The sequence below is a fragment of the Chelon labrosus genome (genome assembly GCF_963514085.1).
Source record: "Chelon labrosus genome assembly, chromosome: 24".
In the NCBI taxonomy this organism is placed as follows: Eukaryota; Metazoa; Chordata; class Actinopteri; order Mugiliformes; family Mugilidae; genus Chelon; species Chelon labrosus.
This window is the reverse complement of record NC_140357.1, coordinates 14,013,983-14,041,622: the sequence shown is the minus strand read 5'-3', so window position 1 is coordinate 14,041,622 and position 27,640 is coordinate 14,013,983. Positions and strand designations below refer to the sequence as shown.

General features: G+C 44.0%; 1 protein-coding gene across 1 annotated transcript in view; it reads right to left on the bottom strand.

Moving 5' to 3' along the window:
• Positions 1-27,640, bottom strand: part of LOC311509579 (NACHT, LRR and PYD domains-containing protein 12-like) — a 59,142-nt gene that overhangs the window by 9,844 nt on the left and 21,658 nt on the right. The window contains exons 6-10 of the mRNA XM_084574811.1: positions 25,111-25,284; positions 24,676-24,852; positions 22,444-22,617; positions 19,739-19,915; positions 17,195-17,371 (exon numbers count right to left, since the gene is read on the bottom strand). Coding sequence (XP_084430937.1) covers positions 17,195-17,371; positions 19,739-19,915; positions 22,444-22,617; positions 24,676-24,852; positions 25,111-25,284 — 879 coding nt within the window. The remainder of the gene's footprint in view (positions 1-17,194; positions 17,372-19,738; positions 19,916-22,443; positions 22,618-24,675; positions 24,853-25,110; positions 25,285-27,640) is intronic.

Below are 27,640 nucleotides of genomic sequence, written 5' to 3'. Positions count from 1 at the left end.
GCTGTCATATGGGGTTCCACAGGGTTCAGTTTTAGGGCCCCTGCTTTTTTCATTGTATCTACTGCCTCTGGGTTCCATCTTTAGAAAGCATGGTGTCTCCTTTCACTGTTATGCTGACGATAGTCAGATATATGTGTCACTAAAGAAGAAGGATGCCTTCTCACTCAAACCACTCCTGTTGTGTCTTGAAGACATTAAAACCTGGATGGTCTTGAACTTTTTAAATGTTAATGAAAATAAAACAGAAGTGATGGTGTTTGGTCCCAGTGGCTTTTGGGAACCCCTCCCTGTTGATTTGGGCCCCTTGTCATCTTATGTAAAGCCAGCAGTCTCAAATTTGGGTTTTAAGATGGACAGTGATTTTAAAGTGGATCAACAAATTGGTGCAGTGGTTAAGTCCAGCTTTTTTCACCTTAGGAGGCTGGTAAAGGTGAATCCCTTTCTGACTCATCAGCACTTTGAGACAGTAATCCATGCCTTCATCACATCTCAGCTGGATTACTGTAACCCTCTTCATTTTGGGCTCAGCCAGTCGTCCCTCGTACGTCTCCAGTTGGTCCAGAATGCTGCTGCTGGTCTCTTAACTGGAGGACGTAAGAGGGAGCACATAACTCCCATTCTGGCCTCCCTCCACTGGCTGCCTGTGCATTTTAGAGTTCATTTGAAGATTCTTTTATTTGCCTTTAAATCTTTAAATGGTCTGGCTCCACCTTACCTCTCTGAGCTTCTCCATCCTTACACTTCTGCTGGGTGTCTCAGGTCAGCTGATCAGCTGCTCCTAGAGGTACTGAGGTCTAAGCTCAGAGGGGACAGAGCTTTTTCTGTTGCTGCTCCCAAACTATAGAACCATCTACCACTGCACATCAGACAAGACCCCTCACTGTCCATTTTTAAAACTTGTCTTAAAACCCATTTTTATTCCTTGGCTTTCAACCCAGCATGAGACCCTGCTCTAGTTTAGTGCTTTTAGTGTTTTTATTGTTTTTAATTGTTTGTCTTATGTCTTCTGTTCTTATTCTTACCTATGTACAGCACTTTGTTTCAGCCGTGGTTGTTTTTAAAGTGCTCTATAAATAAAGTTGAGCTGAGTTGATTCAGTTGGTGATTAAACATATCAGATCTACAACAGTAACAGACAGTGAACTGACCTCAGAGTCTCCAGTCTACAGTCTGGACTCTCCAGAAAACCACACAGTTGCTTCACTCCTGAATCCTTCAGGTTGTTGTTACTCAGGTCCAGATGTTTCAGATGGGAGGGGTTGGACTTCAGAGCTGGTCCCAGAGAATCACAGTTGATCTCTGACAAACTGCAGCTCTCCAATCTGAATAATGAATAAAAGATGAAATGATTGATGATCAATCAGATGTGTTGAGGTCTGAAATGTGTCCTGATCAATCAGCTGTTCTCTAAAATGAGTAGAGTAACTTTGTCCTTGTGTTATTGTGGATCTTCATCATGTCAGCCTTCTACAGACATCATCCAAACGTCAGCACAACATTCAGACAACTATTCATGTCAACACACATCAATAAGACGCTGTCCCAGGACCCCTGATCCACTGAACCACAGACTCCAGCTCCTGCCAGGATTGACCTGGTGAACACCAGATGACTGGTGAACAAAACCTTTATCCTGATGGATTTCTACAGCTCCCGTGGCCTGGATTTCCTCTGTGTGACAGAGACTTGGATGGGTGCCGGTGACTGCAGCGCTCTGGTTGAACTTTTAGCGACAGGTTGTTCTTATTTCAACTCCCCACAGACATGGGGTCGTGGTGGAGGAACAGCTACTGTTTACATCAATGCTTTTAAATGGAAGCAGCGTTCTGTCTCATCTTCAATCTCCAGCTTTGAAGCCACCTTATTTGAGGTGGGTCGCTCTGACCCGGTGCTGTACGCTGTCATTTACCGACCCCCCAAATACAATAAGGACTTCATTAATGACTTTTCTGATCTTCTGGCTGAAATGATGCCTAAGTATGATGGTGTCCTTTTTATTGGAGATTTTAATATTCATGTGTGTTGTCCTGATAAGCCGTTGGTGAAGGACTTTTTAAACATTATTGACTCTTTTAATTTGGTGCAGTGCGTGTCTGGTCCCACATTAGACCTTGTTCTCTCTCACGGTCTTTCTGCAGGTTTCTTTCCAGATCCTGAAGGACTGTTGGAGCCATTACCAGAACACTGTTAAAGAGGCCAAAAGGGAACACTTGGTAAAACTGATTGAGTCCAACCATCACAACCCAGGTGTGTTATTTAAAACCATTGACACTGTTCTTAATGCCCCACAGCCTGTTTGCACTGAGACATCCCCTGAAATGTTCAATAGCTTCCTGAACTTTTTTATTGATAAGGTTGCTACTGTGAGGTCTCTCATCTCAGCTCCTACATCTGACCCTTCTGACCCTGTTCCTTGCTCTGCTGTGTTTGAGAAGTTTTATTTGGTGTCTCTGTTGTTTTTAGAAGATGTGGTTTCCCATATTAAGCCATCAGGATCTCCCTGTGACGCTGTCCCTCCTGACTTTTTAAAGAGGTCTTTCCAAGTATAGGGCAGTCAGTTGTGTCCATTATTAACAGCAGTCTGTCCTCTGGTGTTGTTCCCCTTAGTTTTAAACATGCAGTGGTGCAACCCCTGCTCTGCTCCGCTGTCATATGGGGTTCCACAGGGTTCAGTTTTAGGGTCCCTGCTTTTTTCATTGTATCTACTGCCTCTGGGTTCCATATTTAGAAAGCATGGTATCTCCTTTCACTGTTATGCTGACGATAGTCAGATATATGTGTCACTAATGAAGAAGGATGCCTTCTCACTCAAACCACTCCTGTTGTGTCTTGAAGACAGTAAAACCTGGATGGTCTTGAACTTTTTAAATGTTAATGAAAATAAAACAGAAGTGATGGTGTTTGGTCCCAGTGGCTTTTGGGAACCCCTCCCTGTTGATTTGGGCCCCTTGTCATCTTATGTAAAGCCAGCAGTCTCAAACTTGGGTTTTAAGATGGACAGTGATTTTAAAGTGGATCAACAAATTTGTGCAGTGGTTAAGTCCAGCTTTTTTCACCTTAGGAGGCTGGTAAAGGTGAAGCCCTTTCTGACTCATCAGCACTTTGAGACAGTAATCCATGCCTTCATCACATCTCAGCTGGATAACTGTAACCCTCTTTATTTTGGGCTCAGCCAGTCGTCCCTCGTACGTCTCCAGTTGGTCCAGAATGCTGCTGCTGGTCTCTTAACTGGAGGACGTAAGAGGGAGCACATAACTCCCATTCTGGCCTCCCTCCACTGGCTGCCTGTGCATTTAAGAGTTCATTTGAAGATTCTTTTATTTGCCTTTAAATCTTTAAATGGTCTGGCTCCACCTTACCTCTCTGAGCTTCTCCATCCTTACACTTCTGCTGGGTGTCTCAGGTCAGCTGATCAGCTGCTCCTAGAGGTACTGAGGTCTAAGCTCAGAGGGGACAGAGCTTTTTCTGTTGCTGCTCCCAAACTATAGAACCATCTACCACTGCACATCAGACAAGACCCCTCACTGTCCATTTTTAAAACTTGTCTTAAAACCCATTTTTATTCCTTGGCTTTCAACCCAGCATGAGACCCTGCTCTAGTTTAGTGCTTTTAGTGCTTTTATTGTTTTTAATTGTTTGTCTTATGTCTTCTGTTCATATTCTTACCTATGTACAGCACTTTGTTTCAGCTGTGGTTGTTTTTAAAGTGCTCTATAAATAAAGTTGAGTTGAGTTGATTCAGTTGGTGATTAAACATATCTACAACAGTAACAGACAGTGAACTGACCTCAGAGTCTCCAGTCTACAGTCTGGACTCTCCAGAAAACCACACAGATGCTTCACTCCTGAATCCTTCAGGTTGTTGTATCTCAGGTCCAGAAGTTTCAGATGGGAGGGGCTGGACTTCAGAGCTGGTCCCAGAGAATCACAGCTGATCTCTGACAAACTGCAGTCCTCCAACCTGAATAAAGAATAAAAGATCAAATGATTGATGATCAATCAGATGTGTTGAGGTCTGAAATGTGTCCTGATCAATCAGCTGTTCTCTAAAATGAGTAGAGTGACTTTGTCCTTGTGTTATTGTGGATCTTCATCATGTCAGCCTTCTACAGACATCATCCAAACGTCAGCACAACATTCAGACAACTATTCATGTCAACACACATCAATAAGACTAGTGCAGTGCCCGTCGGAAGTATGTATTCCTATAGTGGGAGCCTACAGGTGCTGTGTATGAGGATTAGTGGAAATATTAGAGTGGAGAAAACCTATTTTACCGATATATTTTACATTTCTTATCCAAACAACGTCAAACTTAGCAGTGCACATCTTCGTGCCCGTAGCGAGACACCTGGCCAGTTTCAAATCAATCGGGCCAACGGTTCGCGAGATATGCGTGCCACAGACGGACGGACGGACGGACAGACACACACACACACACACACACACACACACACACACACACACACACACACACACACACACACACACACACACACACACACACACACACACACACACACACACACACACACACAGACGCTTCTTGATTTATAGATAGATGGCAGACTACATGCTAGTTTTCCTGCTGGAGAAGATATTGAGCCTATTAGGGTTACCAGGGCAAAATATAATTTCTCCTTGAGTTTGGTTTCTTCTAAAGCCGATTTGTTAACAGTGCTCAAGATTTGTGCGCATCCTCTCCGTTTTTGGTGAATTTCTGAAAGTGGCTGTTTTTGATGCCATGGCAACTGGAGTAGTGGAAATATTAGAGCGGAGAAAACCTATTTTACCGATATATTTTACATTTCTTATCCAAACAACGTCAAACTTAGCAGTGCACATCTTCTTCGTTTCAAATCAATCGGGCCAACGGTTCGCGAGATATGCGTGCCACAGACAGACAGACACACAGACGCTTCTTGATTTATAGATAGATGCTGTCCCAGGACCCCTGATCCACTGAACCACAGACTCCAGCTCCTGCCAGGATTGACCTGGTGAACACCAGATGACTGGTGAACCAAACCTTTATCCTGATGGATTTCTACAGCTCCCGTGGCCTGGATTTCCTCTGTGTGACAGAGACTTGGATGGGTGCCGGTGACTGCAGCGCTCTGGTTGAACTTTTAGCGACAGGTTGTTCTTATTTCAACTCCCCACAGACATGGGGTCGTGGTGGAGGAACAGCTACTGTTTACATCAATGCTTTTAAATGGAAGCAGCGTTCTGTCTCATCTTCAATCTCCAGCTTTGAAGCCACCTTATTTGAGGTGGGTCGCTCTGACCCGGTGCTGTACGCTGTCATTTACCGACCCCCCAAATACAATAAGGACTTCATTAATGACTTTTCTGATCTTCTGGCTGAAATGATGCCTAAGTATCATGGTGTCCTTTTTATTGGAGATTTTAATATTCATGTGTGTTGTCTTGATAAGCCATTGGTGAAGGACTTTTTAAACATTATTGACTCTTTTAATTTGGTGCAGTGTGTGTCTGGTCCCACATTAGATCTTGTTCTCTCTCACGGTCTTTCTGCAGGTTTCTTTCCAGATCCTGAAGGACTGTTGGAGCCATTACCAGAACACTGTTAAAGAGGCCAAAAGGGAACACTTGGTAAAACTGATGGAGTCCAACCATCACAACCCAGGTGTGTTATTTAAAACCATTGACACTGTTCTTAATGCCCCACAGCCTGTTTGCACTGAGACATCCCCTGAAATGTTCAATAGCTTCCTGAACTTTTTTATTGATAAGGTTGCTACTGTGAGGTCTCTCATCTCAGCTCCTACATCTGACCCTTCTGACCCTGTTCCTTGCTCTGCTGTGTTTGAGAAGTTTGAGTGTGTGTCTCTGTTGTTTTTAGAAGATGTGGTTTCCCATATTAAGCCACCAGGATCTCCCTGTGACGCTGTCCCTCCTCACTTTTTAAAGAGGTCTTTCCAAGTATAGGGTAGTCAGTTGTGTCCATTATTTTTTATTTTTTTTTATTTAACTTATTTTTTTTTATTCAAATTTTCTTTCAACAACTACAGTGTCAGGGCACATCACACACACATAGCCAAACACCCATCCCCATATCAAAGTCCCCACTGTTCAGTGGCAATGATGGTGTGTCCCCCCCTCGTCCCCTGCAATCAGTCCATCCCCTACACTCATCCTCAAATTGTGTCTCCTGTAGTCCCAGTCCATGCGCGACTCCCTCCACCACAAAAATCTCTTCCACAGTGCACATCCACCGCCCCCCCCCCTCGGGGGGTCCACCCCGCGCCACACTCTGGCAACTGTTCTTCCACTGGCCGACAACAACACCCCAACCAGACACCCATCCCCTCCTCGCACCGCATCCCGTGCCAGACTCCCCAAGCAGAGCATCCCACACGCCCCCGGTATCTCACATCCCACCACTCTCTGCAAACCCCTCCACACCTTGTCTCAGCATCCTTTCAACTCTCGGCAGGATCAGAACCCACGTGCATGGTCAACATCCATGCGGCCACACGCCCCCCAGCACGACCGCGGAACAGACACCGCCCCCCCCTCAACCCTGGGTGCTATAAAAAATCTGACCACATTCCTCCAGTTGAACTCTCCCCAGATCCCGGAGCCAGTGGACGCGCACCGTGCCCCACAAACACTACACCACTCTTCCTCTGCTATTCGCTCCCCCAATTCCCTTTCCCACCTTTCCCCGACACAAAGGAAGACTTTCCACATGACATCAAACCTTTATAAAGGACTGAGACCACTCCGCATTCCCTACCCTCATAAGCTCTCCGAAATACCTCACCAACCTTGTTATCAGCATCAGTCTTTATCTCTTTCTCACAATAATCCTTTATTTGCAGGTAGCGATATTGTTCATGTTCATCTAATCCAAATCTATCCCTCAACTTCTCAAAACTCAGCAGCTTACCCCGTTCAACCATTGTACACATTGCTGTGATCCCTTTTTTTGCCCATTGTTTAAACCCTTTGTCATTTATCCCAGGCATAAACCTATCGTCAAATGCAAACCAGCTCAAATTCTTTACCTCTTTCTCTAGTTCATACCCCTCAACAACGGTATTCCATATTTCAATTGTATTTTTGGTTATTACATTCAATTGGTTACCTATTTTTCCCAGTAGGCCTTTATATGCTATCAAGTTTCGTACTTCAACGCCCGCCTGCTCTATTTCTATACTTTTCCATCTTGAAAGATAATCATTGTTACACCAACATATCAAGGGTCTGATTTGTGCGGCATAGAAGTACTCCTCGAGGTTCGGCAGAGCCAGTCCTCCCTCACCTTTGGGGAGCTGCAGAGTTTTGTATCTGGTCCTAGGTTTCTTTCCTCCCCACACAAACCTTGATATCCACCTATCCCATTCAGTAAACTGCTTCGGAGGAATCTTTACTGGCAGAGACTGAAATAAGTATAAGAGTCTCGGTAAGACACTTATCTTAATTATTTCTATCCTTGAGCTGAAGTAAAAAAAAATAGCAGACCATCTCTCCAAGTCTCTCCGAATTTCTTGATTTATTTTAGTGTAATTTGCATCATATAGCTTGTCTATTCCTTTTGTAACATTTACTCCCAAGTACTTTATTGATTTGGCATTCCAATTGAGTTTATATGTATCCTTTATCTCTTGGGCCGGGGAGTGGTTTATTGACAAGATCTGTGTTTTTGTAACATTGATTTTGTAACCCGAATATTTTCCATAATTCTCCAGTAGCCTAATGAGTTTTGGGAAACTTTTGTTGGGTTGCTTTAAAAAAATCAATATGTCATCCGCAAATAATCCTATCTTATGTTCCTCCCTTCCTATTTTCACCCCTTTAATTTCTTCCTCCTGCCTGATCATTTGGGCTAGCGGTTCGATAAATAACGCGAATAGACTCGGAGAGAGGCCGCACCCCTGTCTTGTCCCCCTTTCCAGAGTGAAACTTTTTGTCAAACTACCATTTATTCTAATCCTTGCCATAGGCTCCTGATATAACGACTTAATGCAATTCACAGAATCCTTATTAAAACCAAATTTTTCCAATACCTTGTATAGAAATACCCAACTCACACTATCGAAAGCCTTTTCGGCATCCATGCTTACCAAAACTGCACTTTCCCCCTTGCTCTGTATATTTTCTATAACATGTCAACTCCTTATTATGTTATCTTGTGTTTGTCTTTCTTTAACAAAACCAGTCTAGTCCTCGTCAATCAAATCCTGCATAAATGTCTCCAATCTTTTAGCTATAATTGAGGTGCAAAGTTTATAATCCACATTTAAAAGCGATATGGGTCTGTAGTTACAGCAATATTCTTTGTCTTTCCCTACCTTTGGAATAATGGAAATAATGGCTTCCTTCCATGAGGGAGGGATCTTGCCTGATCTGAGACTATAATTAAATGAGTCCTGGAGTAGTGGGATTAACTCTTCCTTGAATGTTTTATAGAAGGAAGCTCCCATTCCATCAGCTCCTGGTGACTTTCCTGATTTTGCCCGACTAATTGCCTCTTTAATCTCTTCTACTGTAATCTCTGAAGTCAATATTGCATTCTGTTTTGTGCCTATTGTCGGCAAATCCAAGTTGTCTAGAATCTCTGTCAGGTGTTCTTCACCTACAGAAGTAGGTTGTGAATATAAGTTATAGTAATATTTCTCAAATACCTTTTCTATTTCTTCTGGTTCATGCAGAGTTTTATTAGTCGCAACGTCCCTTATTTTATGTATATTAGTTATTGCTTGTTGTTTCCTAATGCGTCTAGCCATGACTTTAGTGGCTTTAGATCCTCCCTCATAGTAAGTCTGTTTTGTAAACCTTGCTTTCCTTTCCACCTCTTCCAACAATATATCATCTATTTTTTCCCTAACTTCTTTAATCTGATTCAGTATGTCTGAATCTTTTGATTGCTTGTGTTGCTGTTCCAGTTCCTTTAATTTTTCAATTTGTTTCTGATATGTTTCTAGTCTGACCTTCTTTAAAAATGCTGTGTGAGAAATCAGCCTCCCTCTAATCACTGCCTTCAGGGCATCCCATAAGATTGCCGGATCAACTTCCCCATTGTCATTTTCCTCCCGGTATCTAATTATTTCCCCTTTTATTTCTTTAACAAATCTCTCATTGTTCAGTATGCCTTCGTTGAGTCTCCATACTGTATTTTTCCTCTTGTCATTCAAATGAATTTTTAAATAAATTGCACTGTGATCTGACACATCGGCCACTCCTATTTTACATTCCCTCACTTTGTGTATATCTCCTTTACTCATTAAGAAATAATCAATTCTGGAGTACATGGCATGTGGCGCTGAATAGTAGGTATAATCCCGGTCAAGTGGGTGGAGTTCTCGCCATACATCCTGTATATCCATTTCTGGCATCATTGTATTCATATACCTATTAATTTGTTTTTTGTTTGTCCTCATACTTGTAGTGTTTAACCCATAATTCAGTACCACATTAAAATCCCCACCACACACTAATGTCCCATCTGTTTCCAAATTTATAAGATCAAAAACTTTTTCATAAAATGCTTTTCCACTCTCTGGAGGAGCATACACATTGAGCAGTGTCACCAATTGGTTTTCTAATTTACCCTTTATCGTGATATATCTTCCTTTCTTGTCATTGATTTCTTTGATCAATTCAAAGTTTACTGTGTTAGAGATCAGTATCATCACGCCCCTCTTGTGATTATGCCCAAAGGAACTGGAGAATGAGTTCCTGTAGCCCAACTTTTTAAACTTTACATGTTCCTCCTGTGATAGGTGAGTTTCTTGAAGAAAGATAACCTGCATTTTCTCTCTCCTAAATTTAGATAAAGTTTTATTTCTTTTTTTGATATTGTTTAAGCCGTTAATATTCAGTGACACCACCATTATATCATTATGTTGCATTGTTTATATCCCTTGGAATAGTGCCTAGTCCCTCCACTGTAAAGTTGTTAACCAACGTTTTCTCATGAACAAAGTATGAACGAACACAAAAACTGAACTCCCCAGCAAAAAAGGACCTCACTCCCCATGGGCCCTGTCTCCCTGTTGGTGGGAGTGGGGGGTAACTTTTTCTCAACAGAAGGCCCCCCCTAGTGGTTTGGGGTGTACCTAAGATAGGCCTTCCCATACCACTAGATAAGTCCAACAGTCACTAACTTAATAGCTCTCTCCGTCGATTCACATGTAAACATAAACATTAGAGAAGTCTCATTTGTAAGGGGGGGGGGGGGGGTGACCCCAAAATTCCCCATTTCAAGTCTTCCTTAGTGGTACCCTTCTTGTTGTAGCCTAACAAAAATAAAAAAACCTCCAGTTTACCCATCAAAACAAACAACCAAACAAAACAAGAAATACAAAAAACAAAGGAAGATGGGGCACTTATTATCTATAGCCTACAATTTTTCTGGCTCTATTTGCTTACCCAGCCAAAGTGAAGTCTTTAACTTAAAAACAGGAGGCATTTAGTCTGGGTTACCCAGGAACCCCCGCCCCCCCATTCTCCGTCTTCATTGTCTCCTCATCTTCGAAATTCTTGCAGCTTTGTTCTCGCTCGGTTCGCTGCGTCATGACCAGCATCCTTGGTTGCACCGGGCCCTTGCTTTATCACCTGCCTCTCTCCGACGCGTTGCCATGGTGAAGCTCTCTGGATCCGTTCCGCCAGTGAGGGTTCGTTGACATGCTGCTCACCCATCTCGAGCCCCCTTTCCCGCATGTCCCCCACCCCTGTCCTTCACAGCAGACCAGGTGAGAAAGGAGCTCAGGAAGATAAAGGCGAGGAAAGCAGCTGGACCGGACGGTATCAGCTCCAGGCTCCTTAAGTCATGTGCAGATGAACTGTCTGGAGTTATGGAGCATGTCTTCAACCTGAGCCTTGAGCTGAGAGTGGTACCACAGATTTGGAAGACCTCGTGTGTGGTACCGGTGCCCAAAACATCGCACCCGAAAGACCTCAGCAGCTACAGACCGGTGGCTCTAACATCCCACCTGATGAAGACACTGCAGAGACTGATACTGGGACATCTCCGCTCTGAGGTGGGCCCCTCCATGGACCCACTACAGTTTGCCTACCGTCCTAATGTTGGAGTGGAGGACGCCGTTATCTTCCTGCTACACCGAGCTCTCTCTCACCTGGAAGAGCCCGGCAGCACTGTGAGAATCACCTTCTTTGATTTCTCCAGTGCGTTCAACACCATCCAGCCGGTGATTCTGAGGGACAAACTGGAGAGGATGGGTGTGGACCACCAGCTGTCCACATGGATCCTGGACTATCTCACAGACCGACCACAGTTTGTGAAAAACAGGAACTGTGTGTCTGACCTGCTCACCAGTAGCACGGGTGCCCCCCAGGGGACTGTTCTGACCCCCTTTCTTTTCACCCTCTACACAGCAGACTTCAGACACAACACAGACGGCTGTGTACTGCAGAAGTTCTCAGACGACTCTGCGATTGTTGGCCTCATCAGAGGTGACGACGATGCAGAGTACAGAGGACTGACGGGGAACTTTGTGGAATGGTGTCAACGAAACCACCTCCTGATCAACGCTGGGAAGACCAAGGAGATGGTGGTGGATTTCCGTAGACGTCGTTCTGCCCCCCCCTCACCAGTGAACATCCAGGGAATGGACATTGAGCAAGTGGACTCTTATAAGTACCTGGGTGTTCACCTCAACACCAAATTGGACTGGACTAACCACACCGACGCACTCTACAGGAAGGGACAGAGCAGGCTCTACCTTCTGAGGAGACTGAGGTCTTTTGGAGTGAAAGGGGCACTCCTGAAGACCTTCTATGACTCTGTAGTGGCATCAGCCATCCTGTACGGAGTGGTCTGCTGGAACAGTGGCATCACAGAGAGGGACAGGAAGAAGCTGGATAAGATCATCAGGAAGTCCAGCTCTGTCCTGGGCTGCCCTCTGGACTCAGTGGGGGAGGTGGGTGACAGGAGAGTTCTGGCTAAACTGTCATCCATGCTGGACAATGAGTCCCACCCCCTGCATGGTGATCTGACAGGACTGAGGAGCAGCTTCAGTGACAGACTGCTTCACCCTCGATGTGTGAAGGAAAGATACAGAAGGTCTTTCCTTCCTGCTGCTGTTAGACTCCACAATGAACAATCTTAATACGTGCAATAGTATTACACCATAAGTGTAAAAACATTTTTTACAATTCAACCCGTGCAATATTAAAACTCAATATGTGCAATATTTTTACCTGATCATGTTCCACTATTTATCTTTTATAGCTACCCTTTTGCTCTTGCTATTTTTCTTTTATTCTGCATCTTTCTGTAAGCTGTTGTGAACTGCAATTTCCCCATTGCGGGACTAATAAAGGTTTTCTTATTCTTATTCTTATTCTTATTCTGTGTCTTCAGCGTTGTTGTAGATCTTGGGCTCGTCTGACCAGTGAATCCTTATCCTACTCAGAGGTGTCTGGAAGCGTATCTTTTTGTCTTTCAGAATCTTTTTCATTTCGGAGTAGGATTTACGTTTTTTCAACACCTCGGTGGGGTAGTCGTGGTCGAAAAATATCTGCCTCCCCTTGACTATTATTTTCTCTTTCCAGGCTTTAGCAAGAATGCTCTCTTTAGTCTCATATTTAAGAAAATTGACCACAATAGACCTCGGGGATGCTCCTGGTGGCGGTTTCTTACCGAGACTTCTGTGCGCGTGTTGAATATGAAGTTCAGTTCCAACCGGTAACGCGAGTTCTCGGCTGAGTAGTCCCTCCACCAGCTCTGTCACAGACTCATTGTCCCGTTCAGCCACATTGTAAATCCTCAAATTACAACGTCTTCCGTGTCCCTCCACTTCGGTCAACTTCTCTTGAAGTTTTGTCTGCTGTTTCAATAGAGTGAGGATGGCTTCCTTCGCCTCGATGTTCCACTCCTCCAACTCCGCCAATCGTTCCTGTGCCTCAGTGATGTCCTTCCGCTGCTCTTGTATTTCCGCGACATTTTGTGCCAATTTTCGGTTAGTTTCATCCTTAAAGCCGGCAAACTCTCGCCTCACCTCTTCTTTAAATTCGTCTTTGAATGTTGTGAGATCTTGTTTCATCTCCCTTTTTAGGTTGCGTATCTCTCTCGTAATATTAGCGAGTCCCTCGAGTAACGTGTGTGCCTGTGTGTAGTCGTCATTTTCCCCGCTTGCCGCCTCGTCTTCAAACTCGTGTTCTTCTTGGCCTTTGGACATTGTTTTTTTCCTCAAACTTCTCTGTCCTCGTCCCCCACTCATTATTTATCAGTTTGGAATTCGTATTCTCGATATTTTCGTAGTTTGGGGGAAAATATTGTCTAATCGACTCAGGAGCTCTGCTCTATGCTGCCATCTTGCTCCGCGCCGCCCCCGGAAGTCCAGTTGTGTCCATTATTAACAGCAGTCTGTCCTCTGGTGTTGTTCCCCTTAGTTTTAAACATGCAGTGGTACAACACCTGCTCTGCTCCGCTGTCATATGGGGTTCCACAGGGTTCAGTATTAGGGCCCCTGCTTTTTTCATTGTATCTACTGCCTCTGGGTTCCATCTTAAGAAAGCATGGTATCTCCTTTCACTGTTATGCTGACGATAGTCAGATATATGTGCCACTAAAGAAGAAGGATGCCTTCTCACTCAAACCACTCCTGTTGTGTCTTGAAGACATTAAAACCTGGATTGTCTTGAACTGTTTAAATGTTAATGAAAATGAAACAGAAGTGATGGTGTTTGGTCCCAGTGGCTTTTGTGAACCCCTCCCTGTTGATTTGGGCCCCTTGTCATCTTATGTAAAGCCAGCAGTTTCAAACTTGGGTTTTAAGATGGACAGTGATTTTAAAGTGGATCAACAAATTTGTGCAGTGGTTAAGTCCAGCTTTTTGCACCTTAGGAGGCTGGTAAAGGTGAAGCCCTTTCTGACTCATCAGCACTTTGAGACAGTAATCCATGCCTTCATCACATCTCAGCTGGATTACTGTAACCCTCTTCATTTTGGGCTCAGCCAGTCGTCCCTCGTACGTCTCCAGTTGGTCCAGAATGCTGCTGCTGGTCTCTTAACTGGAGGACGTAAGAGGGAGCACATAACTCCCATTCTGGCCTCCCTCCACTGGCTGCCTGTGCATTTTAGAGTTCATTTGAAGATTCTTTTATTTGCCTTTAAATCTTTAAATGGTCTGGCTCCACCTTACCTCTCTGAGCTTCTCCATCCTTACACTTCTGCTGGGTGTCTCAGGTCAGCTGATCAGCTGCTCCTAGAGGTACTGAGGTCTAAACTCAGAGGGGACAGAGCTTTTTCTGTTGCTGCTCCCAAACTATAGAACCATCTACCACTGCACATCAGTCAAGACCCCTCACTGTCGATTTTTAAAACTTGTCTTAAAACCCATTTTTATTCCTTGGCTTTCAACCCAGCATGAGACCCTGCTCTAGTTTAGTGTTTTTATTGTTTTTAATTGTTTGTCTTATGTCTTCTGTTCTTATTCTTACCTATGTACAGCACTTTGTTTCAGCTGTGGTTGTTTTTAAAGTGCTCTATACATAAAGTTGAGTTGAGTTGATTCAGTTGGTGATTAAACATATCAGATCTACAACAGTAACAGACAGTGAACTGACCTCAGAGTCTCCAGTCTACAGTCTGGACTCTCCAGAAAACCACACAGATGCTTCACTCCTGAATCCTTCAGGTTGTTGTTACTCAGGTCCAGATGTTTCAGATGGGAGGGGTTGGACTTCAGAGCTGGTCCCAGAGAATCACAGTTGATCTCTGACAAACTGCAGCTCCTCAACCTGAATAAAGAATAAAAGATGAAATGATTGATGATCAATCAGATGTGTTGAGGTCTGAAATGTGTCCTGATCAATCAGCTGTTCTCTAAAATGAGTAGAGTGACTTTGTCATTGTGTTATTGTGGATCTTCATCATGTCAGCCTTCTACAGACATCATCCAAACGTCAGCACAACATTCAGACAACTATCCATGTCAACACACATCAATAAGACGCTGTCCCAGGACCCCTGATCCACTGAACCACAGACTCCAGCTCCTGCCAGGATTGACCTGGTGAACACCAGATGACTGGTGGACCAAACCTTTATCCTGATGGATTTCTACAGCTCCCGTGGCCTGGATTTCCTCTGTGTGACAGAGACTTGGATGGGTGCCAGTGACTGCAGCGCTCTGGTTGAACTTTTAGCGACAGGTTGTTCTTATTTCAACTCCCCACAGACATGGGGTCGTGGTGGAGGAACAGCTACTGTTTACATCAATGCTTTTAAATGGAAGCAGCGTTCTGTCTCCAGCTTTGAAGCCACCTTATTTGAGGTGGGTCGCTCTGACCCGGTGCTGTACGCTGTCATTTACCGACCCCCCAAATACATTAATGACTTCATTAATGACTTTTCTGATCTTCTGGCTGAAATGATGCCTAAGTATGATGGTGTCCGTTTTATTGGAGATTTTAATATTCATGTGTGTTGTCCTGATAAGCCGTTGGTGAAGGACTTTTTAAACATTATTGACTCTTTTAATTTGGTGCAGTGTGTGTGTGGTCCCACAGTAGACCTTGTTCTCTCTCACGGTCTTTCTGCAGGTTTCTTTCCAGATCCTGAAGGACTGTTGGAGCCATTACCAGAACACTGTTAAAGAGGCCAAAAGGGAACACTTGGTAAAACTGATGGAGTCCAACCATCACAACCCAGGTGTGTTATTTAAAACCATTGACACTGTTCTTAATGCCCCACAGCCTGTTTGCACTGAGACATCCCCTGAAATGTTCAATAGCTTCCTGAACTTTTTTATTGATAAGGTTGCTACTGTGAGGTCTCTCATCTCAGCTCCTACATCTGACCCTTCTGACCCTGTTCCTTGCTCTGCTGTGTTTGAGAAGTTTGATTTGGTGTCTCTGTTGTTTTTAGAAGATGTGGTTGCCCATATTAAGCCATCAGGATCTCCCTGTGACGCTGTCCCTCCTGACTTTTTAAAGAGGTCTTTCCAAGTATAGGGCAGTCAGTTGTGTCCATTATTAACAGCAGTCTGTCCTCTGGTGTTGTTCCCCTTAGTTTTAAACATGCAGTGGTGCAACCCCTGATCTGCTCCGCTGTCATATGGGGTTCCACAGCATTCAGTTTTAGGGCCCCTGCTTTTTTCATTGTATCTACTGCCTCTGGGTTCCATCTTTAGAAAGCATGGTATCTCCTTTCACTGTTATGCTGACGATAGTCAGATATATGTGTCACTAAAGAAGAAGGATGCCTTCTCACTCAAACCACTCCTGTTGTGTCTTGAAGACATTAAAACCTGGATGGTCTTGAACTTTTTAAATGTTAATGAAAATAAAACAGAAGTGATGGTGTTTGGTCCCAGTGGCTTTTGGGAACCCCTCCCTGTTGATTTGGGCCCCTTGTCATCTTATGTAAAGCCAGCAGTCTCAAACTTGGGTTTTAAGATGGACAGTGATTTTAAAGTGGATCAACAAATTGGTGCAGTGGTTAAGTCCAGCTGTTTTCACCTTAGGAGGCTGGTAAAGGTGAATCCCTTTCTGACTCATCAGCACTTTGAGACAGTAATCCATGCCTTCATCACATCTCAGCTGGATTACTGTAACCCTCTTTATTTTGGGCTCAGCCAGTCGTCCCTCGTACGTCTCCAGTTGGTCCAGAATGCTGCTGCTGGTCTCTTAACTGGAGGACGTAAGAGGGAGCACATAACTCCCATTCTGGCCTCCCTCCACTGGCTGCCTGTGCATTTTAGAGTTCATTTGAAGATTCTTTTATTTGCCTTTAAATCTTTAAATGGTCTGGCTCCACCTTACCTCTCTGAGCTTCTCCATCCTTACACTTCTGCTGGGTGTCTCAGGTCAGCTGATCAGCTGCTCCTAGAGGTACTGAGGTCTAAGCTCAGAGGGGACAGAGCTTTTTCTGTTGCTGCTCCCAAACTATAGAACCATCTACCACTGCACATCAGACAAGACCCCTCACTGTCCATTTTTAAAACTTGTCTTAAAACCCATTTTTATTCCTTGGCTTTCAACCCAGCATGAGACCCTGCTCTAGTTTAGTGCTTTTAGTGTTTTTATTGTTTTTAATTGTTTGTCTTATGTCTTCTGTTCATATTCTTACCTATGTACAGCACTTTGTTTCAGCTGTGGTTGTTTTTAAAGTGCTCTATAAATAAAGTTGAGTTGAGTTGATTCAGTTGGTGATTAAACATATCAGATCTACAACAGTAACAGACAGTGAACTGACCTCAGAGTCTCCAGTCTACAGTCTGGACTCTCCAGAAAACCACACAGCTGCTTCACTCCTGAATCCTTCAGGTTGTTGTTGAAGCTCAGGTCCAGAAGTTTCAGATGGGAGGGGTTGGACTTCAGAGCTGGTCCCAGAGAATCACAGCTGATCTCTGACAAACTGCAGCCACCCAATCTGAATAAAGAATAAAAGATGAAATGATTGATGATCAATCAGATGTGTTGATGTCTGAAATGTGTCCTGATCAATCAGCTGTTCTCTAAAATGAGTAGAGTGACTTTGTCCTTGTGTTATTGTGGATCTTCATCATGTCAGCCTTCTACAGACATCATCCAAACGTCAGCACAACATTCAGACAACTATTCATGTCAACACACATCAATAAGACGCTGTCCCAGGACCCCTGATCCACTGAACCACAGACTCCAGCTCCTGCCAGGATTAGCCTGGTGAACACCAGATGACTGGTGAACCAAACCTTTATCCTGATGGATTTCTACAGCTCCCGTGGCCTGGATTTCCTCTGTGTGACAGAGACTTGGATGGGTGCCGGTGACTGCAGCGCTCTGGTTGAACTTTTAGCGACAGCTTGTTCTTATGTCAACTCCCCACAGACATGGGGTCGTGGTGTAGGAACAGCTACTGTTTACATCAATGCTTTTAAATGGAAGCAGCGTTCTGTCTCATCTTCAATCTCCAGCTTTGAAGCCACCTTATTTGAGGTGGGTCGCTCTGACCCGGTGCTGTACGCTGTCATTTACCGACCCCCCAAATACAATAAGGACTTCATTAATGACTTTTCTGATATTCTGGCTGAAATGATGCCTAAGTATGATGGTGTCCTTTTTATTGGAGATTTTAATATTCATGTGTGTTGTCCTGATAAACCGTTGGTGAAGGACTTTTTAAACATTATTGACTCTTTTAATTTGGTGCAGTGTGTGTCTGGTCCCACATTAGACCTTGTTCTCTCTCACGGTCTTTCTGCAGGTTTCTTTCCAGATCCTGAAGGACTGTTGGAGCCATTACCAGAAAACTGTTAAAGAGGCCAAAAGGGAACACTTGGTAAAACTGATGGAGTCCAACCATCACAACCCAGGTGTGTTATCTAAAACCATTGACACTGTTCTTAATGCCCCACAGCCTGTTTGCACTGAGACATCCCCTGAAATGTTCAATAGCTTCCTGAACTTTTTAACTGATAAGGTTGCTACTGTGAGGTCTCTCATCTCAGCTCCTACATCTGACCCTTCTGACCCTGTTCCTTGCTCTGCTGTGTTTAAGAAGTTTGAGTCGGTGTCTCTGTTGTTTTTAGAAGATGTGGGTGCCCATATTAAGCCATCAGGATCTCCCTGTGACGCTGTCCCTCCTGACTTTTTAAAGAGGTCTTTCCAAGTATAGGGCAGTCAGTTGTGTCCATTATTAACAGCAGTCTGTCCTCTGGTGTTGTTCCCCTTAGTTTTAAACATGCAGTGGTGCAACCCCTGATTAAGAAACCTGGCCTCCATCTCAGTGTGCTGGTCAATTTCAGATCCATCTCCAAGCTGCCTTTTATCTCAAACATCTTTGAGAAAGTTGTTGAAGACATTAAAACCTGGATGGTCTTGAACTTTTTAAATGTTAATGAAAATAAAACAGAAGTGATGGTGTTTGGTCCCAGTGGCTTTTGTGAACCCCTCCCTGTTGATTTGGGCCCCTTGTCATCTTATGTAAAGCCAGCAGTCTCAAACTTGGGTTTTAAGATGGACAGTGATTGTAAAGTGGATCAACAAATTGGTGCAGTGGTTAAGTCCAGCTTTTTGCACCTTAGGAGGCTGGTAAAGGTGAAGCCCTTTCAGACTCATCAGCACTTTGAGACAGTAATCCATGCCTTCATCACATCTCAGCTGGATTACTGTAACCCTCTTTATTTTGGGCTCAGCCAGTCGTCCCTCGTACGTCTCCAGTTGGTCCAGAATGCTGCTGCTGGTCTCTTAAGTGGAGGACGTAAGAGGGAGCACATAACTCCCATTCTGGCCTCCCTCCACTGGCTGCCTGTGCATTTTACAGTTCATTTGAAGATTCTTTTATTTGCCTTTAAATCTTTAAATGGTCTGGCTCCACCTTACCTCTCTGAGCTTCTCCATCCTTACACTTCTGCTGGGTGTCTCAGGTCAGCTGATCAGCTGCTCCTAGAGGTACTGAGGTCTAAGCTCAGAGGGGACAGAGCTTTTTCTGTTGCTGCTCCCAAACTATAGAACCATCTACCACTGCACATCAGACAAGACCCCTCACTGTCCATTTTTAAAACTTGTCTTAAAACCCATTTTTATTCCTTGGCTTTCAACCCAGCATGAGACCCTGCTCTAGTTTAGTGCTTTTAGTGGTTTTATTGTTTTTAACTGTTTGTCTTATGTCTTCTGTTCTTATTCTTACCTATGTACAGCACTTTGTTTCAGCTGTGGTTGTTTTTAAAGTGCTCTATAAATAAAGTTGAGTTGAGTTGATTCAGTTGGTGATTAAACATATCAGATCTACAACAGTAACAGAGAGTGAACTGACCTCAGAGTCTCCAGTCTACAGTCTGGACTCTTCAGAAAACCACACAGATGCTTCACTCCTGAATCCTTCAGGTTTTTGTTGAAGCTCAGGTCCAGATGTTTCAGATGGGAGGGGCTGGACTTCAGAGCTGGTCCCAGAGAATCACAGCTGATCTCTGACAAACTGCAGCCCCCCAATCTGAATAAAGAATAAAAGATGAAATGATTGATGATCAATCAGATGTGTTGAGGTCTGAAATGTGTCCTGATCAATCAGCTGTTCTCTAAAATGAGTAGAGTGACTTTGTCCTTGTGTTATTGTGGATCTTCATCATGTCAGCCTTCTACAGACATCATCCAAACGTCAGCACAACATTCAGACAACTATTCATGTCAACACACATCAATAAGACGCTGTCCCAGGACCCCTGATCCACTGAACCACAGACTCCAGCTCCTGCCAGGATTGACCTGGTGAACACCAGATGACTGGTGAAGAAAACCTTTATCCTGATGGATTTCTACAGCTTCCGTGGCCTGGATTTCCTTTGTATGACAGAGACTTGGATGGGTGCCGGTGACTGCAGCGCTCTGGTTGAACTTTTAGTGACAGGTTGTTCTTATTTCAACTCCGCACAGACATGGGGTCGTGGTGGAGGAACAGCTACTGTTTACATCAATGCTTTTAAATGGAAGCAGCGTTCTGTCTCATCTTCAATCTCCAGCTTTGAAGCCACCTTATTTGAGGTGGGTCGCTCTGACCCGGTGCTGTACGCTGTCATTTACCGACCCCCCAAATACATTAATGACTTCATTAATGACTTTTCTGATCTTCTGGTTGAAATGATGCCTAAGTATGATGGTGTCCGTTTTATTGGAGATTTTAATATTCATGTGTGTTGTCCTGATAAGCCGTTGGTGAAGGACTTTTTAAACATTATTGACTCTTTTAATTTGGTGCAGTGTGTGTCTGGTCCCACATTAGACCTTGTTCTCTCTCACGGTCTTTCTGCAGGTTTCTTTCCAGATCCTGAAGGACTGTTGGAGCCATTACCAGAACACTGTTAAAGAGGCCAAAAGGGAACACTTGGTAAAACTGATGGAGTCCAACCATCACAACCCAGGTGTGTCATTTAAAACCATTGACACTGTTCTTAATGCCCCACAGCCTGTTTGCACTGAGACATCCCCTGAAATGTTCAATAGCTTCCTGAACTTTGTTATTGATAAGGTTGCTACTGTGAGGTCTCTCATCTCAGCTCCTACATCTGACCCTTCTGGCCCTGTTCCTTGCTCTGCTGTGTTTGAGAAGTTTGAGTCGGTGTCTCTGTTGTTTTTAGAAGATGTGGTTGCCCATATTAAGCCATCAGGATCTCCCTGTGACACTGTCCCTCCTCACTTTTTAAAGAGGTCTTTCCAAGTATAGGGCAGTCAGTTGTGTCCATTATTAACAGCAGTCTGTCCTCTGGTGTTGTTCCCCTTAGTTTTAAACATGCAGTGGTGCAACCCCTGATCTGCTCCGCTGTCATATGGGTTTCCACAGGGTTCAGTTTTAGGGCCCCTGCTTTTTTCATTGTATCTACTGCCTCTGGGTTCCATCTTTAGAAAGCATGGTATCTCCTTTCACCGTTATGCTGACGATAGTCAGATATATGTGCCACTAAAGAAGAAGGATGCCTTCTCACTCAAACCACTCCTGTTGTGTCTTGAAGACAGTAAAACCTGGATGGTCTTGAACTTGTTAAATGTTAATGAAAATAAAACAGAAGTGATGATGTTTGGTCCCAGTGGCTTTTGTGAACCCCTCCCTGTTGATTTTGGCCCCTTGTCATCTTATATGAATAAGAAAAAATAAGAAAACCCTTTATTAGTCCCTCCATGGGGAAATTGCAGATGTAAAGCCAGCAGTCTCAAACTTGGGTTTTAAGATGGACAGTGATTTTAAAGTGGATCAACAAATTGGTGCAGTGGTTAAGTCCAGCTTTTTGCACTTTAGGAGGCTGGTAAAGGTGAAGCCCTTTCTGACTCATCAGCACTTTGAGACAGTAATCCATGCCTTCATCACATCTCAGTTGGATAACTGTAACCCTCTTTATTTTGGGCTCAGCCAGTCGTCCCTCGTACGTCTCCAGTTGGTCCAGAATGCTGCTGCTGGTCTCTTAAGTGGAGGACGTAAGAGGGAACACATAACTCCCATTCTGGCCTCCCTCCACTGGCTGCCTGTGCATTTTACAGTTCATTTGAAGATTCTTTTATTTGCCTTTAAATCTTTAAATGGTCTGGCTCCACCTTACCTCTCTGAGCTTCTCCATCCTTACACTTCTGCTGGGTGTCTCAGGTCAGCTGATCAGCTGCTCCTAGAGGTACTGAGGTCTAAGCTCAGAGGGGACAGAGCTTTTTCTGTTGCTGCTCCCAAACTATAGAACCATCTACCACTGCACATCAGACAAGACCCCTCACTGTCCATTTTTAAAACTTGTCTTAAAACCCATTTTTATTCCTTGGCTTTCAACCCAGCATGAGACCCTGCTCTAGTTTAGTGCTTTTAGTGTTTTTATTGTTTTTAATTGTTTGTCTTATGTCTTCTGTTCTTATTCTTACCTATTTACAGCACTTTGTTTCAGCCGTGGATGTTTTTAAAGTGCTCTATAAATAAAGTTGAGTTGAGTTGATTCAGTTGGTGATTAAACATATCAGATCTACAACAGTAACAGACAGTGATCTGACCTCAGAGTCTCCAGTCTACAGTCTGGACTCTCCAGAAAACCACACAGCTGCTTCACTCCTGAATCCTTCAGCTTGTTTTCACTCAGGTCCAGATGTTTCAGATGGGAGGGGTTGGACTTCAGAGCTGGTCCCAGAGAATCACAGCTGATCTCTGACAAACTGCAGCTCCTCAATCTGAATAAAGAATAAAAGATGAAATGATTGATGATCAATCAGATGTGTTGAGGTCTGAAATGTGTCCTGATCAATCAGCTGTTCTCTAAAATGAGTAGAGTGACTTTGTCCTTGTGTTACTGTGGATCTTGATCATGTCAGCCTTCTACAGACATCATCCAAACGTCAGCACAACATTCAGACAACTATTCATGTCAACACACATCAATAAGACGCTGTCCCAGGACCCCTGATCCACAGACTCCAGCTCCTGCCAGGATTGACCTGGTGAACACCAGATGACTGGTGAACAAAACCTTTATCCTGATGGATTTCTACAGCTCCCGTGGCCTGGATTTCCTCTGTGTGACAGAGACTTGGATGGGTGCCGGTGACTGCAGCGCTCTGGTTGAACTTTTAGCGCCAGGTTGTTCTTATTTCAACTCCCCACAGACATGGGGTCGTGGTGGAGGAACAGCTACTGTTTACATCAATGCTTTTAAATGGAAGCAGCGTTCTGTCTCATCTTCAATCTCCAGCTTTGAAGCCACCTTATTTGAGGTGGGTCGCTCTGACCCGGTGCTGTACGCTGTCATTTACCGACCCCCAAATACAATAAGGACTTCATTAATGACTTTTCTGATCTTCTGGCTGAAATGATACCCGAGTATGATGGTGTCCTTTTTATTGGAGATTTTAATCTTCATGTGTGTTGTCCTGATAAGGCATTGGTGAAGGACTTTTTAAACATTATTGACTCTTTTAATTTGGTGCAGTGTGTGTCTGGTCCCACATTAGACCTTGTTCTCTCTCACGGTCTTTCTGCAGGTTTCTTTCCAGATCCTGAAGGACTGTTGGAGCCATTACCAGAACACTGTTAAAGAGGCCAAAAGGGAACACTTGGTAAAACTGATGGAGTCCAACCATCACAACCCAGGTGTGTTATCTAAAACCATTGACACTGTTCTTAATGGCCCACAGCCTGTTTGCACTGAGACATCCCCTGAAATGTTCAATAGCTTCCTGAACTTTTTTATTGATAAGGTTGCTACTGTGAGGTCTCTCATCTCAGCTCCTACATCTGACCCTTCTGACCCTGTTCCTTGCTCTGCTGTGTTTGAGAAGTTTGAGTCGGTGTCTCTGTTGTTTTTAGAAGATGTGGGTGCCCATATTAAGCCATCAGGATCTCCCTGTGACGCTGTCCCTCCTGACTTTTTAAAGAGGTCTTTCCAAGTATAGGGCAGTCAGTTGTGTCCATTATTAACAGCAGTCTGTCCTCTGGTGTTGTTCCCCTTAGTTTTAAACGTGCAGTGGTTCAACCCCTGATTAAGAAACCTGGCCTCCATCTCAGTGTGCTGGTCAATTTCAGGCCCATCTCCAAGCTGAAGCCCTTTCTGACTCATCAGCACTTTGAGACAGTAATCCATGCCTTCATCACATCTCAGCTGGATTACTGTAACCCTCTTCATTTTGGGCTCAGGCAGTCGTCCCTCGTACGTCTCCAGTTGGTCCAGAATGCTGCTGCTGGTCTCTTAACTGGAGGACGTAAGAGGGAGCACATAACTCCCATTCTGGCCTCCCTCCACTGGCTGCCTGTGCATTTTAGAGTTCATTTGAAGATTCTTTTATTTGCCTTTAAATCTTTAAATGGTCTGGCTCCACCTTACCTCTCTGAGCTTCTCCATCCTTACACTTCTGCTGGGTGTCTCAGGTCAGCTGATCAGCTGCTCCTAGAGGTACTGGCACTTTTTCTGTTGCTGCTCCCAAACTATAGAACCATCTACCACTGCACATCAGACAAGACCCCTCACTGTCCATTTTTAAAACTTGTCTTAAAACCCATTTTTATTCCTTGGCTTTCAACCCAACATGAGACCCTGCTCTAGTTTAGTGCTTTTAGTGTTTTTATTGTTTTTCATTGTTTGTCTTATGTCTTCTGTTCTTATTCTTACCTATGTACAGCACTTTGTTTCAGCTGTGGTTGTTTTTTAAAGTGCTCTATAAATAAAGTTGAGTTGAGCTGATTCAGTTGGTGATTAAACATATCAGATCTACAACAGTAACAGACAGTGAACTCACATCAGAGTCTCCAGTCTACACTCTGGACTCTCCAGAAAACCACACAGCTGCTTCACTCCTGAATCCTTCAGGTCTTTGTTTCTACTCAGGTCCAGGTGTTTCAGATGGGAGGGGTTGGACTTCAGAGCTGGTCCCAGAGAATCACAGCTGATCTCTGAGAAACTGCAGCCCTCCAACCTGAATAAAGAATAAAAGATGAAATGATTGATGATCAGTCAGATTATCAGATGAAAGAAATCTGAGTTCAGAGGATCTTCTGGATCCAGATGTGACTCTTCAGCTCTAATCAGAAACATTCATTGACTTTAACAGTGGACATTTTCTACAGTTTCTGATACAAACACTCGTCTTGAACTAAAGGACAATTACAGATTTATGGAGGAAAGTTCTTGATGAACATGAATTAGATTCAGTCAGAACAGACAGTGAACTGACCCCAGAGTCTCCAGTCTACAGTCTGGACTCTCCAGAAAACCACACAGCTGCTTCAGTCCTGAATCCTTCAGGTTGTTTCCACTCAGGTCCAGATGTTTCAGATGGGAGGGGTTGGACTTCAGAGCTGAGACCAGAGAATCACAGCTGATCTCTGACAAACTGCAGCTCTCCAACCTGAATAAAGAATAAAAGATGAAATGATTGATGATCAATCAGATGTGCTGAGGTCTGAAATGTGTCCTGATCAATCAGCTGTTCTCTAAAATGAGTAGAGTGACTTTGTCCTTGTTGTAGTGCCTTTCAGTAAGTCACTTCGGACGCCTCAGGGGTTTCAATAAAGTGTTCGTTTATTCCAACGTCACTAAAACAAAGTACTGCTAAATAAACTGATAAATAAACTCGCAAATAAAACGGACTAGATCGACAACTAGACTCAAAATAAAATGACGACTAGTACCTAGAAACTAGACTAGATTGAAAACCATGTGCCTGCTGGCGTCCATACAATTCCAATGACCCTTTCTAAACTGTTCCAAACGAACACTCTTTGTCTACCTTTTGCGCCTCTAATTGGCACAGGTGAGTAAATTAACCCTTTCGGTGCAAAGGCCTTCAAAGCTCACAAGGTCATGTTTCGCCAGCAGGGGTCATTAAATCAACTTAATCATAAATGTCGTGAATGGCTCCTACACTTGTGTTATTGTGGATCTTCATCATGTCAGCCTTCTACAGACATCATCCAAACGTCAGCACAACAGTTAGACAACTATTCATGTCAACACACATCAAGATGGCCGCCAAGGTACAAACACACAGTTTGGCAGGTCCTGTGTTTTTTTTCAAAAAGTCATTTAAAGAGAGAAAAGACTGCAGATTATGCTATCAACATACTTGTCTATTGTCTGTGTAACTTTCTCTCTTCTATTGAGTTCAACATGTCCAATAGGAAGGGACAATCTAACCCTGTATCCAGCCAAAAAGAGTCAGCACCTGCTATTCACAAGAGTACTGAACTATGGCCATGTCAGGCCACCCCCAGGTAAACCAGAAAAGTCTGTTACAAATAGACTATTCCTGAGCATCTTAATCTCTTGCTTATTCTGGTCCTGGCTGGTGATGTTGAACTAAACCCTGGTCCTCAATCTGTAAACACAAATGTCCTGGATGCTTTGCAATCACAGCCAACTGGATTAAAACTGGGCCTACAGCTAGCTGGGCTGCATCCACACCAGTCTTGGCTACAACTGCAGCTAACTGGGCTACAACCATACCAGGATGGACTACAGCTACAGCTAACCAGGTCACCACCACTGCCAGCTGGGCTAACACCACTGCTAGCTGGACCGCCTACACTGCTAACTGGGCTAACACCATGTTCAGCAGAGGCACAATCAAATGATCACACTATGGGAACATCCGCTGGTGAGTGTTGTACAGTGGGGAAAATAAGTATTTGATACACCGCAGATTTTGCAAGTTTCCTCCCTTATAAAGAATGGAGAGGTCTGTAATTTTCATCATAGGTACACTTCAACAGTGAGAGACAGAATCTAAAATAAAAATCCAGAAAATCACATTGTATGATTTTTAAATAATTAATTTGCATTATATTGCATGAAATAAGTATTTGATACACTAGAAAAACAGAACTTAATATTTAGTACAGATCCAATTACAGAGATCAAACATTTCCTATAGTTCTTGACCAGGTTTGCACACACTGCAGCAGGGATTTTGGCCCACTCCTCCATACAGATCTCCTCCAGATCTTTCAGGTTTTGAGGCTGTAGCTGGGCAACACGGAGTTTCATCTCCCTCCAAAGATTTTCTATTGGGTTTAAGTCTAGAGACTGACTAGACCACTCCAGGACCTTGAAATGCTTCTTACGGAGCCACTCCTTAGTTGCCATGGCTGTGTGTTTCAGGTCATTGTCATGCTGGAAGACCCAGCCACGACCCATCTTCAATGCTCTTACTGAGAGAAGGAGGTTGTTGCCCAAATCTCGCAATACATGGCCCCATCCATCCTCTCCTCAATACGGTGCACTCGTCCTGGTCCCTTCTCAGAAAAGTACCCCCAAAGCATTATGTTTCTACCCTCATGCTTCACAGTTGGGATGGTGTTCTTGGGATTGTACTCATCCTTCTTTTTCCTCCAAACACGGCGAGTGGAGTTTATACCAAAAAGTTAACTTTTGGTCTCATCTGACCACATGACCTTCTCCCATGCCTCCTCGGGATCATCCAGATGGCCATTGGCAAACTTCAGACGGGCCTGGACATGTGCTGGCTTGAGCAGGAAGACCTTGCATGTGCTGCAGGATTTTAATCCATGGCAGCGTAGTGTGTTACTAATGGTAGCCATTCAGACTGTGGTCCCAGCTCTCTTCAAGTCATAGACCAGGTCCTCCTTTGTAGTTCTGGGCTGATCCCTTACCTTTCTCATGATCATTGACACTCCACAAGGCGAGATCTTGCATGGCGCCCCAGTCCGATGGAGACTGACAGTCATATTGAGTCCCTTCCATTT